Source organism: Ochotona curzoniae, unplaced genomic scaffold (assembly GCF_017591425.1).
Source record: "Ochotona curzoniae isolate NIBS_2020 unplaced genomic scaffold, NIBS_Ocur_1.0 contig_899, whole genome shotgun sequence".
Taxonomy (NCBI): Eukaryota; Metazoa; Chordata; class Mammalia; order Lagomorpha; family Ochotonidae; genus Ochotona; species Ochotona curzoniae.
In genome coordinates this window covers 974794-991179 of record NW_024466605.1, presented here as the reverse complement: position 1 = coordinate 991179, position 16386 = coordinate 974794, and the positions used below count along the sequence as shown (strand labels likewise).

Below are 16386 nucleotides of genomic sequence, written 5' to 3'. Positions count from 1 at the left end.
AGTTAATTATGAAAAATGTCCAATTCCTTCCAATAGTAGGGATTTTTTTTAAAGGCTTGAACATCACAGCCACGTATCCTGGTGAGGCTCAAATTGGTGAACGGCAGAACTGAATGCCAAATGATAATTCGTGCTAAATATTTCAGGCCATGTGAACTCTGATATTTTACTTACTTTAATGAGCATAATGGGTGCAATTAGAGGCAGCTCTTTCTTCACCGTGCCAGACACAATGTGCTCTTGCTTCCTTGTGGGTTCTGCTTGTCTCGGGGTAACTCATTCCTGTAGTTCAGTGTCTGGCATTAGTTGCCACTGAATAAATGGATGTTGAAATCAGCCAGTGAGCAAGCGTTGACAAGGAGGGTCGTGGAAGAAGAAAGCAATGGTAGAACAACAACAACAACAAAAAACGGACATTTTCCTAAGCTGGTGTGTGTGTGACATATCTCATTTGCAAATGAACAACAGAAAACAAAAACAAACAAACAAAAAACCAAACCCTCATCCTTCGTAGCTGCTAGATTTCTCTCTAAGGTTGTTTTCTCTTTCTTCCCACACAGGGAAGTGATGCTGACATGGTGGACAAGAACAAGTGCTGCACGCTCTGTAACATGTCCTTCACCTCGGCGGTGGTGGCCGATTCGCATTACCAAGGCAAAATCCACGCCAAAAGGTTAAAACTGTTGCTAGGAGAGAAAACCCCATTAAAGACCACAGGTATGTGTGTCCAGTCATTCTGGGGGAGGCACCAGGAGCTGAATATTGTCTGTCTGCAGGTGGCTGCCAGCGTCTGGGGGCGACTGGTGGAAGTTAGCACTCAGAGCTCCCCGGGGACGGATGGGGACCCGTGACAGCAGCCTGCTGTCCTCTGACCGTTATGTGGCAGGGCCTCATTCTGTCAATCCATGTCGATGAATAATACAGTGGTTTGTATCTACTGCACTGCTGTTTACACGTTGCCAGGGTAGGGGGTTCCCTCCTGTCTGTTCATGTCTGTTATGTCCTTCTTTAGATTCACTCTGCAATCAGTGTGGCTCACAGAGTGTACTCTGTGTGTGTGTGTGTGTGTGTGTGTGTGTGTGTGCATATGAGAGAGAGAGAGAGAGAGAGCGAGCTAGGTGATCCCATGCCCCTAAGCTCTGTAGAATGAAGCCTATTGCCACCCCTTTCTTACCATGGGTGTGTAGAGAAAAACTGCCCCTGGGGAAGAAAAACACACTTCACGTTGCAGTGAGATTCTTTTTTTTTTTTTTAAGATTTATTTTTATTATTTTTTAATTGGAAAGGCGGATATACAGAGAGGAGAGACAGAGAGGAAGATCTTCTGTCCGATGATTCACTCCCCAAGTGAGCGCAACAGTCGATGCTATGCCGATCCGAAGCCAGGAGCCTCTTCTGGGTCTCCCACGCGGGTGCAGGGTCCCAAGGCTTTGGGCCGTCCTCGACTGCTCTCCCGGGCCACAGGCAGGGAGTTGGATGGGAAGTGGGGCTGCCAGGGATAGAACCGGCACCCACATGGGATCCTGGGCGTGCAAGGCGAGGACCTTAACCACTTGCGCCACCGCGCCGGGCCCTGCAGTGAGATTCTTTCCCTCCCAAGGCACATCATTCCTGTCTTTTTTTTTTTTTTTTTTTGGTCAGGGATTTTGTGATTGGAGCTTTTCACTTTGACAAATAGAAGTTTAAATGTTGATAACAGGTGATTTGGCCTTCAGTTTGCCCCGCCGGAAACATTCTGCAAGGGTCTCTATGTCACTGTGTTCAACTGCTGTTGTTCCCATTATATCAAGGGAGCCCACCTGGACTGGACTGGGGGTTTCTGTCATGGCAAGGATGCTATTAAATAGGGTCACAACCCGAGGAGCTGGGGGTGTTTAACTTGAGGCCTGCTCTTTCGATGCAATTAAAATTTTGTAGCGCGTTTTTGCTTTGCTGCCTAATGAATTGTGCATAGATCGTGGGTGTAATTATTTTTTAAGTGGTATTTTGGAAATCAGAGGGAGTCTCAAATAATCCTTGGCTTTCTTCCTTGCCAGTGTTTTTCTTCAGAAGGAAAAAAAAAGTCTTTTTTTTTTTCCACCCAGAGAATAGCAAGGGATCTTTTCACTGTATTTTTCTACTTAGTTTAACGAAGGAGTATTGTTTTGGCAAAGGTGGCTGTGACATTCAGGCTCACAATGGGGTTGCACAGCTTATGAACTCCAGAGACAAGCTCTGCTTGTTTGGGGGGAACGTTCTGCGTGCTGGCATTTGGTGAGCGGCCCTGGGCTGCCAGTCCCAATTCCTGCTCTTGAAAAGGTTGGCTCAGTCACCTTGCGACCCACTCTTAAAATAGACCCTGCACAGAAACGGAGGGGGGGGGGCGGATATGTACCTGTTTCCCAGGAATGAGTAACCAGCACATGTGTTTTCTCTGCCTTGCTGTTAAATTTAATTTTGCAGGTAGTGATGGAAGAGAGCACGCTGTATCTTTGTTGCTTGCATCGATTAGCAAAGGGAGAGTTATTATTTCTGTGAAAAAAAAAAACCACCACATGGCAAAACCAGTTCTTTGTGAATTTAAATACATCCTCAAGACAACCAAGCACTGGGTTATTTTTCCTGCATTCAAATACCCTTGGAGCTGGTACACAGAACTCAGTGGTAATTTATTAGTCGTCATCAATATATTCCAAAGGAAAAAAAAATCAAAAGCACTTAGAGTGCAGGCTTCATTTAATGGCTTAGTCCTGCCTGTCCACAGGGCTAGCTCAGCACTTGCAAGAAAGGAATGGGGATGGGCTGGGTAAGTCACAGCGACAGCTGTGGCTTGGGTCGGGAGAAACAGGCTTGGGTTTCCTTGTACAAACACCTGCCTTTTGCACTCAGCTCACATCATCCTCCTGCGGTAGATCCTCTCATTTATTCTGCTCAGAACAAAACAGAGTCTTGGAAAGTGGAAACACCAGATAAATTAGAGGGCCTGGCTTGGCTGCCTTCTCTCCTAGCCCTTGGTAGGGAGCAGAGTAAACAATGCTGGAGGGAGGTGAGCCATCAGATGTGAGTGTGAGCAGAATTAGGTGACCAGTTGGTAGGAAGAGACGGTGTGATGGTCAGAGAGCATGCAAGTGATCAGGCAGGAAACTGGCTGCAGGAAAATCTGCTTACAGTCCTGGGGTCGGGAAAGGCTGTTAAGAGCAGGGCAGGACACCATCATGTAAGACTAGCGTATTGGATCTGGAGCCTCAGTGATAGGAAACCGGCAACTAGCTCCCCAAAATAGGACACAGGTGGAGGTGTACTCTCCTGTGCAAGTTTCTGTATGAACAGGACAAGAACCAAGAGGTACTGGCAGGGACCAGTCAAGTGTAAGTCTTCTGAACTACCAGATGCAGGCTGCTTTGCTCCTTGCATGGACTCAGCATGGCCACTGCCCCTTGCTGTCTGTAGCAGACCCAGCAACCATTTGTGAAGGATTTTGACAGTGCATACTAGGCACTGTTTTGCCTAATCAACCAGGTTGGCTTTAAATTGCATCCCTAAAGGAAACAAAAGGGAAGAAGAAATATTTAAACCCAGCCAGCTGCATCAAGGTGCCAGAGAGAAGCAATTCCCTGCCCAGGTGTGGTCTTAACCTGTCCCTCGGGTGAGTAAGGAACTCTTGACTCGTAGTGATTGTTGGGTAGGGATAATTGAAGCACAACTCATTGTTTCTCCGAGCTATTCTTCCAATGAGCATGAACAACTGGGTCTGTGAGTCACACCTTCCCTCTGCCTCAAGATGTACTTGGATTAAGCATCAACCAAGTGTCCTGAAGAATCATCTGCAATCTGAGTGGCCTTTGCCAGATCGAGTGCCTATTGACTGGAGTTGCTGAATTCCTTGGCACAAGTGCCAAGGCAAAGACCGATCCAGTTATGGCCAATTAAGTATATTTCAGAATTTCTGTTCCGGTGCATACTTTGCTAGTTCCTGCTGCAAAAGTCACAAAGTGCGAGGAGGGCCTCTAGACCCACTCTGTGTGTGTGGGCTCATTCCCACTTGGGAGATGAGAAGGGAGGCTGCTCCAGTCAGATCATTCACAGTGGAATAAGAGAAGCCACGCTGCTGGCAGCCTGTAGAGAACTCAGGAATGTATGGCTGGGGAAAAGTCTGTTCCTTGAGGGACTGTAAGTGAAGCAGTGGTTGTTCAGCATGGCAGAGAAATAACTAGGGGTGTATTTCTGGGAGACCATAATAATCAGAGTCGAAGAGTGAGACATTCCACCTGTTAGCTCCTTCCCAAGTGCCCACAGCAGCCAGGCCAGGGCCAGGCTGAAGCCAAGACCAGGAAATCTATCTGGATCTCTGCCCTGGACGGTGGAGAGCCAAGCAGCTGAGCCACTGTGTGCTGCCCTCTTGGTGGGCATTAGCAGGGAGCTGGCCAGATGCCAGGGGCTGAAATGCCAACTGACCCTCCATTAGGGGTGAGAATATCCCTTGGTACCTATGTCGGGCATCTTTCCTGGATCCTGGCTTTGGTCTGGTCCAGCGCCAACTTTTCTGAGCATCTGGGAAGTGAACCTGCCAATGGAAGATCTTTCTCTCTCCTTCCCCCTCCCCACTTCTTGCTCACTCCCTTTCAAGTAAGTAATAACGAGAAAAAGTAAAAGGTTAGCTCCCTGTATTCAGGACACACAACTATTTTAATTCACTGCCTGAACTCTGTGGCATGCATATAATATTACATTCAGTTGTTTTGTTGTCTATTGTCTACAGCTACTTCTGTAGGATTAGTCTACCCCATCCACTGGTCTGCAGACTCTCTCTGTGTGGGAACTTCCTCTCCATGCTTATTTTCTCTTCTTCCATATTCCATGCCAAAGCTTGATGACATGTTGTTCCTCATCAACCCTTGCTTTGATAAGTCTGGTGTGGAAGTCAAGACCAGCGTGTGGGCCACAGAAACCTAGGGTGTGAATGCAGGGTGAATGGGCAGAGAGGGGAAATGGATAGTGAACAAATAGGGAAGAACAAGGGCACAGATGTGAACAGAGGTTTAGGAGGAAGTGGAAGTCACGGCCCAGCCCCTGAGAAGCAGCCCCCAAGCTTTCCTGTGTGTGCTGGGGGCTGGGGGAATACGCTGAGGGAGTTGTGAGAGGCATTGATAGGGCCTGGATGTCCAGGTTGTGATACTTCCAATGCTAAGAAGAGGAGCTGCAGCCAATGCAGAGACTATGTGTGTGTGTGTGTGTGTGTGTGTGTGTGTGCGCGCATGTGTGTTGGGGAGATGAGAAGTGGGGGTAGACACAGATGAGCTGTGACACCGTCAGGACCAAAATAAGGTCATGCAAAGGGCATCAGAGTGTCATTGGAGGCAGGTGATCCTGCAAAATCAGTGGTTCCCTCAGCCTCCCAGCCTCCCACAATGCTTGGTGACTTCTGAGATTCTGCTCCATAGATGCTCGTGGGTTTGCGATTCTAGGAGGGGCAGCAGGAAGCCATCTACTCCTTCCCCACCCTACCTGTGGGTGTGACTTAGGCCACAAAGACCTGCCCGTCTGTGGCCAAGCACTGCATGCACCACCCGTAGTCTGGAAGCCTTCTGTTGCCAGGTGACCCACTCAGACAGAGGAAGCCGGCTCCTCTCTGAAAGATGAAATTCCCTTGTCTGGCACTTGCCCTTTGAGACCACGAGGGTTGGAGGTTTGATTTCATTATTTTTGTAGCTGACTTCTTGGAAATGAGCATTCTGTGTCCTGGTAACACATATGTGTGATATAAGATCCCCCTTGGCCTTCCGTGGCTCCCTGTGTTGCACGAGGGGACAGAGCCTCTGTTTGTGATAAACCATGCACAACAAAAATGAGCAGTGCAATGGGATACTGAGGAAGGAGGAAACGGTTAAGGGAACATTAAGGGAGTGGTTTAAGTAAAGAATGAGAACTAACCTATGAGGATTTGTTAGGGGGTGTTCCCTTTATCTGGATCAAGATTTAAAGTACTATTATTAGTGATATGTATATTGTAGCATGCTTAGCAGAATACCTGGCCTCTGTCATTTAGTGCCTGTAGCACCCACTAGTTGTGATGGTAAACATGCCTTTAGACATTTCCCAGTGTTTCTTGCTAGATAACAATGGCCCTTGTTGTTAACCACTCACCTGCATGAGAATTAGCCAGTCATGAGCCAAGGGCCACATCTGGCCTAATACTTGCTTTATGTGACCTTCAAGCTGACAATGGTTTTGTTTATCAGTAGCTTAAAAGTGAATATTTTATGACATGGGGAAAATTATTGCAATCCGAAGTTCGGTGTGAATGAAGCTTTGCTGAAACTGTCATGTTTGTTTGTTTTCTGCCACAAAGGTGGAACTGGGTGTTTGCAACAGGGACAATGCAGCCTGCCATGCGTGCTGTGTGTGCTTTTACAGCAAAATGTTGCCAACCCCCTGATGTAGGTGATGAATGATTTGAGAGATCGGTAGAGTATGAATTTGTGCATAAAATGCAAGCAGATCCCAGGCCATATGCCGCTGGGTGGCTGGGGAATCCCCATGATAGGTGTTGGAGAACAGGATGTAATGGAAAGCAACAGACCATGGAAGAGGTGTGCCTTGGAGAGATGCCTTCTGAATAATGAAGGGGTATCCCAGTGACTTCCCCCTTGTCAGGGGCACGGAAATTTCCCAGAGAATCTGTAAGTTCTGGGTGGTAGCTGAGGTCTGCATTGAGTCTCCAGATCCAAAGGGGCCAATGCTGTGCCATAGCAGATGAAGACACCACCTGCCATACAGCTGTGTGCTCTACACGTGCTGGTTCGCATCCCGGCTGCTCCACTTCCAATCTAGCTCTCTGCTATTGGACTGGGAGAAGCAGTGGAAGATGGTCCAAGTGCTTGGGCCTCTAGGTCTAGAACCCATGTGGGGGGCTCAGATGATACTCTGCTCCTGATTTCAGCCTGGTCCAACCCCAGTCATTGCGACCATTTGAGGAGTGAACCGGCAGAGGGAATTTTCTTTTTCTCTCTCTACAACTCTTTCAATAAATAAATAAAACCCCCAAATGCTTATAAAAGCCTTAGAGAAGACATCATAATCAGATTTTGACAAAACCTCAATATGCTTCTATCTTCACATTCTTAATCCTTGCTTGAAATCTGAGGTCCAATCTACATTAGTTTCTTGTAGGATTGCCAATAGGCTAGACCAGTAATTCCAACGAATGGTATGCCTCAAGCAACAGAATTCTCCCCACTCCCCACCACCAATGTTTGGAAGGCTGGGAGCTGAGAATAAAGAGGTGGGCAGGGCCATGTGTCCTTCCCTGATGCTCCTGCCTTCTGGTAGCCCCAGCACTGACTGACAATCACCTTTCTGCAGACTCTGCTTGCTTGCTCATGGCCGAGAGTCCTCTTGTCTTACCCAGACACAGGAAAACCCAGGGTGAACTTTTCTTACCATAACCAATTGCATCTGCAAGCATCCTGTTTCCAGATAAACACACAGACTGAGATTGGCTCAGGTCAGGAGTGTTGGAGGCCACAGGGGCACTTTCAGCCCAGAACAAGAGCCGACTCCATTGAACTGGCAGTAGCTGAAAGAGATCTCAACCCATACCATCCATGCTGGCTAGCAATTTCTGCTTTTCTTCTTTTCTATACATACCAGCAAGATAGTTGGAATAAGAATGAAAGTAACTTCTTACCCCAGATCCTGGAGAAAACATCTATTTTAGTGGTTCTCCAAAACAATTTTTTTTCGAAGAGAATATGAATGAGAAGAAATCTGAAATGCAAAGAGGGGAAGAAAGCCTTTCTTCTGTTATAGGCTATTTTCTAGCAGGAATCAAAGTGAAAATTTAAGGATGTGTGTTATCGGAATGCTTAGGTACTGTGCCCAGGATTAATCAGAAGGTTCATTTGTGTCTGTGGCAAAGACACAGCTTATCTGAAACCTATTTGCTTTCTGCCTTCCCCAGGCTGTCGATTGATTGAGTGAAGTTAACATACATTCCTTAGGGCCAGCCTACAAGATGGAAGAGGGTCGTTCAGCCTGCATCAGACTTTGCAAGAACAAGAAATACACCTTTATTGTGATACGTTGGGGCTCTATGTGATTGCAAGAGAGTTTAATCTATCCTGCTTGACACACTGCCCCTTCAAGTTACTGCTTCACCATAAAAGCTTGGGTGACCACATCCATCATTCATAGATAAACGGCTACTCTGCACGATTGCTTTTATAAAACTCCCTGACATCATTAGCCTGAGAAGGAATGACATCCAACTTCACCATCCCCTATCCTTCATCCTTGGCTGTTCTGAGCTGGGTGGTGCCATCAGTGGTCTGTCTGTCACAGCACTAGGAGCTGGGTAGAGCACAGGGCTGGTGTGTCTTTGCATGGAACTCTTAGGCTCATGACTAGTCAAGGCATGCTAAGAAGAAGTCATGCACGATGCACGCACGCATGAGCTTCTCTTTTCTTGTACTTCTTAGCACATAGTAGGCATTTTTGCTTTGAGTGGTTAAACTTGAAAGCAATATGAAGCAACTTCAAAATGTTTGTGGAAAGCATCGTTCAAAACTAAGTTTCTTGGTTATAAAAGTTTTTTTTTTTAATCTAGGGACCATTTTCTCATAATATCTATTTCCAGTAACTTCAGAAATCTCTTTGTATGTCAAATAGTGATAGGTGTGAAATGGCTATAGCTTTATTTTCAAGCAAAGCCAACTTAATTATTTAAATTTCAGTTAAATATGACTATCAAAGACAGTGGTTTCCCAACTTGGAAGGAAGTACCACATCTGTCCTTTGGCTTAATTTTCCAAAACCCCTCTCTTTGTGAAACAGGTGGCATACAGAATGCCACAGAGAGTAAGCAACTTCTCAAGTCAGACCCAGTTTTGAATCCTGGTTACACCCAGTGCCTTTCACAAGTTGTCTTAGCCCTTCAGACCCCAATTTCTTCCTCATAGAAGTTATGGAAGTAACTTACATCATAGAACCATTATGACACTACAGAAAATGAATATAAAACACTGAATTTTGCACGTGAGAGTGGAATGAAGGCTCGGCTGCATACGTATGCATGCAAAGTGTAAAAGTAAGGAGTTGGAACTCTGTTGGAGAATACTGTATTTGCAAACTTAGCTACTCACTTACATTTACTTGTCACACCCAGATCAATGCCCATGACACTTTTTGGTTATTCTCTAGAGGATTCTGGAAAAATGAAATCACATCCCCAGGTGAGCTCAAATGAGGTAACCCGATGTGCTGGAAACAGTGTCCTTTCTGAAGTCCGATGCAGTGTGGTTGTTGCTGGTGACTTCACCCCCAGGAGGGTGCAGAAGTGCTGTGCAGTGTGGCTCAGTGCAAGAGGGCTGGGGTGTGCCCTATGGAGAAAACGCCTCTATGGGTTGTTTGGATTTTGTTTAGATGCAAAAGATAGTTACTTAGTTCAATGCTAATGAATTCATGATGCAAGTGCTGAATGAGGCCTGTTACTTCACAGACACACAGAAGCAAGATCATGTACTGATTAGCTGGTCACGTAACCACAAGTAAGCCTAATACTGTTGACCAAGTGCTTCTGGTGACTTTCTGGAGCTGAACTGACATGAGTAGTGAGACTCAACCACTGTGCACACAGAAAAAAAAATGCTACAGTATATTCATTAAATCTATGAAAAGCAAGTTTTAAAAAGTCTGTTCATCTCACAGCAATGAAAGAAAAATTACACAATAGTTGCAAGATTTTGGGCTTGATAAGCTTATATAGAGTCGAATCGGCTGAATCTAGCTTAGTAATAAAATCAATAATTACCACTGACAGTTGTAAAGCTGTTGTACCATATATATCCCATTCGTCGGTTCATTTAATCTTTATAACAGCCTCAATGCGATGTCTTTTTCCGTCCATTTGGCTGTGGAGGCAGAGCTGAGTCCCTGCAGAGCGAGGAAACTGCCTAGTGTCACTTAGTGGGACTTGGGAGGGAAAGGCAGCCCCGGAGCCTCTGATGTGGGTTCCCGGAGCTTCCTTTGATACAGTGGGATGATGCTGCATACAATCCATCAACAGGAGTTTTATTCACATTCTGAAGAAGCAGTTCAGACTTCAGGGCTCTCCCTTGGCACCAACCTAGACAGATAGCATCTGTGGGCAGAGTGGATGGTGGAGGGAACAGGGACAGACACACAACAAACTCGTCTACTCTGTTCATCACGTAGTCTTCTCCTGATGTCTTGATGCTTTTCTTCTTCCCTTCCTTACTTGCTGTTGAAAATGAGACACAGCTTCCTTTAGAACTTTTCCATAAATTTCCATGCCAGACACAGAATTTCTTATTTCAGTTCTCTGTTGAATGAATAACGATCAGGGTATTCTGGATCTGCTGCAAAGTTACATTAATTCAGATTTTGAATAATATATGTGCTGCAGGTTCAATCAGTACCTTATATTTGCATGTAAGACTTTATACACCAGAGCGGTTCTATCACCTGCATGAGGTGATTGGGTTTGCCTGGCAAAATCTGTCTGGAGACTTGTTTTAATTGACGCAAGTGATACTTTGTCAAATAGGCAGATCTTCACCGCAGTGCATTTCCTTTGAAATGAGGGGTCCAAGCACGTTCTGGGGGATCCTCTATAGATTCATGCATTTGTTTGGATGGTATCTTTGCATTTGCTATGCCTAATAAATGCAGGTAGGATTGCAGAGTTGGAAGGCGCTGAGGGTCTATTGTTTGAACCATGTTATTTTCCTGGTGGGGAATCTGAAGTCCAGGGCGGGTGAGCTCGCTTGGCCAAGGTAAGACAGGTGATTAAGGACAAACACACCCCACCTCTTGCCATTATATTTCCACTGAGTCAACTCCAATAGGAACAATGGTGCCAGTTGGTCCATTAACTATTGCTACAAACAGGGCTGCCTTGAAGCAGCAGCGTGAGGTTAGCGGAATCATTTCAGCTAACCTGACTTTGTATACTCGGGCCGTGACGAGATCAAAGCTGCTGTGGTTTTATTCTCTGTCTGATGACTAATGAAACAAGAAGTCCGTGAGTGGAAAAAGCCGTGGGTTTTATTAGAGAGGGCATGGCCGCTGTGAGTTTTCATGAGTTCTTTTAAATACTGCAAATTCACTTTTCTCTTTGGGCTGATCCAGTAACGATATAAGACAGCTGATGATGTCAGCAGCTTTTATGCTGTGGTTATATATTTATCCCAGGAAAACTTGCTTTTATGAGAGAGTATAGGAGAACAGTAAGGGGATCAATTTCCTGTGCTTACTCCAAAGCCATCCACATATGCGGAACCCATACACAGAGCACATTACTATTCAGAAAATTAAAAAAAACACACAGGTGAAATATTTTTGGCAGCAGCTTTTAAATTAGAAAGTGTCCAGCATGAGAACTGGAGAAGATCCCGATAAAGTGAGCATCATGTCTAAAATCACTGGTAATAAAGGCCCTGACTATTCACATCCTTTGCAATATTCGTGTTGTGTAGACAACAGCCTCAAAAGCTCTTCCTTACTATTCACATGAGCCTAGTAGTTAGAGCCAGAAGATACAGATTACTGCATGCCCTTGTGTGTGCAAACAATTTAATGTTTCTTACTTTTAACATTTCATCACTTTTGTCCTCTGGCCCTCAGGGTAGGTGACAAGGCCGGTGGCTGCTAATTCTTGGGAGTTCTGTCATCTTTTGCAGGGCTCACACTGTCCTCAGAGTAGCCCCTTGGCCTGGGGGCTCTGGCGCTTATGCTTGCCTAGCATGTAGTTCAGTTCTGAGCCTCCATAGGCCCTGCCCCTGGGCATCATCAGGAGTGTTACTCTCCTCTGTTTTCCAGTCCAGGCTAATGTGTTCCTTGCAGTTCAAGGACCTCTAGGAGTGGTGTCATCACTTCTGTGCCAAGCTAGGCCAGTGGAGAAGACCAAGGTCCCTTTAGAGTGTTCTTCATGAGGTCCCATCATCGTGGACACATGTCCTTAGTCTGCCCAGGTCTTTGTCCATGCTTGCCACCTTGTTTTCTTCCTGGGCCCTCTGAAGCCAGCTCATCCCCTAATTCTAAGGCGCATACTTATTTTGCATTTAGGTCCCTTTGCTTGTTACACAGCCCAGCATGCACACATACATTCATTCTCTGCTGGAGGTGTGGAAGACTTGAGCTCCAGACCTAGCTCCTCTTGTGAAATGCCCTGAAAGTTCCTCCCATTTATATGAAGTGGTCCTCTGTGAAGACGAGGCAGTTTGTTTCTTTGAGGATGAGTTGGCTGTGTACACCACCACCATGTGATGCACATACCATGTGAGGTTAGCTGAAATGAGAGAGCCGAAAGGGCAGGTGCTTCTAATTCTAATGCCAGACTTCTCCTGAGAGTTTTTTTTCTGAGTCATTTTCATCAAATATCTATTAGCACACAGTAGTATATTGCTTTCTTTCTAAGTCCACCTAAGGTTTTCAAAAGCAGTTTGATGATCACATTGTGGTGTCAGGAGAAGCAGATGACATGACATGAAGGGTCCAGTTAAGCCTTTACAACCCCTTCTTACTGCCAGCAATACTGATTAAATGTGTGCCAAAACTGACAAAACACAGTGATCCTTGGAAGCTAGGAGTCCCATCTTGTGAAGGGTGACAGCTGCTCTGTGCCACCTGTTGGGGCATTTCACTGAGACTGGGTTAAATGCATGCTTGTGCAAATGCCTGCTGGGAGTCTGTCTTGATTAGTGCAAACTGCTCATCATTAGCATCTTTTCTACTTTGCCTTCAACAGAGCAGATGGAATCTGAATACCTGGACCTTTCATTTCAGTTAGTAAAACTGATCTTTCAAAAATTCTGATGGGCTCTCCTTTTGCCAGCTTGCATCTCTGCTGCACTGAGGGAAGATATAACAAGCACTTCTCACCCCAATGCCAGGGCTGTTGGTGCCAGGGGCTCCCATAATAATGGGGCTCATTCAAGGGGCACATGAAGAAATGTCCACTCTACTCAACACTCCTTGGATACCACTGTCATTGCTGGAATGGCCACATAATGGGCACACCATCCCCAGTGTCGTGTGTATCATAGCTGCTATGGCCACTAAAGTGCCCAAAACTTTGGAGTCCATGCAGAAAGGCAGGGTCTCTTTCCTCAGGCCACTCATACCATAGCCAAAACCATGGGTCACAGCTGAAGAAGCTAACGGGGATAGCAGTGCAGTGTACAGCAGGAACCAAACCAATGAAGCTGACACCTTAAGACACATCTTCAGAAGAGTGACCTCTTCCATGAAACACACCTCAGGAAATATAGGTAGATGATAAGCCAGATGCACATTTATCCATGTGAGGACACAAAAAGTGTGGAAAAAGGGAACATGATGGCTTCAAGGGGGAAAAAAATAGCTGGCTAGCAATACAGGCCCAAGGAAAGGGTAATGATGAAATTTCTTGCAAAGAATTCAAAATAGTCATTTAAAGGAAACGCAATGAGATGCAAGAGAATAATTAAACAAAATTGGGAAAGCAATTCATGACATGAATGAGAAATTCAGCTGGGATAGACTGCGAGCATGAAGCAAACAGAAAGCTTGGGCTGAAAGAATTCAATAGTCAAATAAAAAATACAGCTTAGAACCTCAGCTACAGCCTAAATCAGTCAGAAGGAAAGATGTCTGACCCTGAAGATTGGCCTTTTGAAATGACTCAGTCAGATGGAAACACAAATAAAACTGAAAAAAAAAAAGAACTAACAAAGGCAGGCTTGAGATATATGGGACATCATTAAATGTTTGAAGTTGGGGGATTCTAGAAGGCAAAGACAAGGGAGAAATCATAGGAAATCTATGCAGTGGAAAAGAATTGCTGGAAAACACCTTCAACTTGAGACAGATTGGTACATTCAAATATAGGAGGCCCAGAGCATTCTGAACAAACTGGAACAGAAAAGATTTTCACCCTGGCTTGTTAGAGTCAAGCTGTTAAAAAGTACAAGACAAAGAATTCTTAAATCAAGAGAAAGCCGTCAAACCATTGAAAGGAGTGTCACCTCAGATGGACGGCAGATCTCTCATCAGTGCACTTGCAGAAGCGAAGGCAATGGAAGGCGCTGTTCGCAGTTCTGAACAAAAAATACAGACTGCCAGCCAAAAAGCCTTCATCCAGAAAAGTTAACGTGCAGAAATAAAAAGGAGGAAAATAAAGACTAAGACAAGCAAACACTGGGAATTCATCACCCGCCTTGTTTTACCAAAGATGCCTGAAAAGGTCCTACTGCTATACCCCCGAAAGAGAAGCAACTATCATCGTAAAAACATAGGAAAATAGGAAGCTCCTTAGAAAAGCGTATGCGCAAGGGAAAAAGAAGCTCAATATTTTCACTCTGGTGAAGCACCAAGCCTCCACGGATAACCAAAGGACAAAGATTGTTCCAAACCAAAGAAGGAAATTAAGAAGCTGACCTCAATGAGTCTTTCCATGTCAGTATTAGCCTTGAATTCGTATGAATTAAATTTCCTAATTAAGTGGTTGAGTGAATAGAAGAAGGAAAAAAACCCCACAAAATTTTAGAAATTATGCCTAGAATAAGCTCATTTCATCACACAGACTGAAACGCACAGATTGAAAGGATGGAAAAAGGGTCCATGCAAATGAACACTCAACATGAACAAGAGTAGCTGCATGTGTGAAAGGCAAAACAGACGTTCAGGTGAGAACTGTAAAGAGACACAGCAGGGATTGTGTAATGAGGAAGGGATCTGTTGAGCGGATAGCTACATGTTGTGATGTGTACACATCTAGGGCAGGAGCACCGGCTTTGTAAGGTAAGCATTTGACCCAAAGGCCAACGTAGGTCCTACACAGTAGTTTGGACACATCCTCCAAAGCTTCAGAAACAGTAGAACGAATAGCAAAAGAGGCAGGGAGTCTCTTACGTAAACGAACATTTGAGTCAATCCTTCTTAACACAAAGGGAATCACATTTTTTTTTTTTGAAATGTCAAAGAGAGAAAAATACCCATACAGATGTAAGTACTTCCGGAGAAGTTCATTGAGGTGCCCACGTTGCGATATTACAGGTAAAGCCATCATACCCAAGATGCTGATCTGGTGCTGCCTTGAATCCTGGCTGTTCTACTTTTTATTCAGATCTGTGCTGATATTTGGTACAGCAGTGGAAGGAGACCCGAGTGCTCTGGTCCCTGCCATTCACGTGGAAAACATGAAGACGCTGTTGGCACCTGACCTTGGTCTGGCCTAGACCTGGCCATTGTGGTCACTTAGGGAGTGAATCAGTGGATGGGAGACTGTTCTCTCTTTCTCTGTGTCTTCCTCCCCCTCTCCGTAACTGTACCTTTTAAATAAATAAAATAAAGCTTTTAACAAAAATTCATTGGAAAAAAAATTCCTTTTTTACTTCCTGAGTTTGTGTATTTTGTCTATTTGAAAGGCAGATTGACAGAGAGACAGAGATTTCTCTTATGTGCTGGTTCATTCCCCGAAAAGCCACAATATCCAGGAATGGGCCAGGGATCAGCCAGACTACTGCAACTCCTGTGTCTCCTGAGTGGGTTTCCTTATGCCCTTGGGCTGGGCCACTGCTTTCCAGGCACACTACCCAGGGGCTGAATTGGAAGTGGGTCAGCCAGACTCGAGCTGGCACTTAATGCCAGTGCTAGGAACAGCAGCTTAACCTACAGTAACACAACACAGCCAGCTTTTAACTTCCTTTTTCATAATCCTTTAAAATAAGTTCAAATATCTTAAAAGTCCTGATGACCTGATCTTCAAGAATTTTGTCTTTCTGTCTTTCTGTATTTCTGTATTTCTGGCTTCGGCCTAGTCTAGCCCTGGCTGTTGCAGTCATTTAGGGACTGAACTATACTTTCTATCAAGATGGCCGCAGACGCTTGAGTTGTCATTCAAACTGCCTCTGTCTGCAATGAGCTCCCACCTCACTGCGCACAACTTTGTCTTCATCTGGAGTCTGTGTGCTCTCCCCCCCCCCCCCCCCCCCCGCAGCCTCCCGGATATTAACACTGTTCAGTGCTGCCAGGCTCCCTCAGGCTCCTGCGTCTATACTCCAGGGGCCAACCTGCTCCCTAAAGCTGCATGTCTCCTGCCCTGCCGGTCTCCCCTGTTTTGCAGGTAGCTGAACCGCTGGCCCTTGATTGGACTTCTGTCATCCTCTGTGAGTCTCCAATGCCAGGAAGTAGTACTTTGGGTCAAGTAATTTCAATCCTTGTAACGTTGACTCACACACCTTTTGTCTTCATGCTCTTGCTCTGGCGCTTATAGACGCTGCGTATTTTTTCTCCAAGATGTCTGGTAGGGCTGTGAAGCAGCCTTGGCTTGCTGTGGTGATGGAAGACTGATGGCAGCTGCGTGAACATTTCACTGTCAGTATCTGAGCTTTTCTGCCTCACTCCTGC

At 45.4% G+C, this 16386-nt stretch overlaps 1 protein-coding gene across 1 annotated transcript in view; it reads left to right on the top strand.

The window, feature by feature from the left end:
- Positions 1-16386, top strand: part of ZMAT4 (zinc finger matrin-type 4) — a 244525-nt gene that overhangs the window by 140748 nt on the left and 87391 nt on the right. The window contains exon 3 of the mRNA XM_040994238.1: positions 561-717. Coding sequence (XP_040850172.1) covers positions 561-717 — 157 coding nt within the window. The remainder of the gene's footprint in view (positions 1-560; positions 718-16386) is intronic.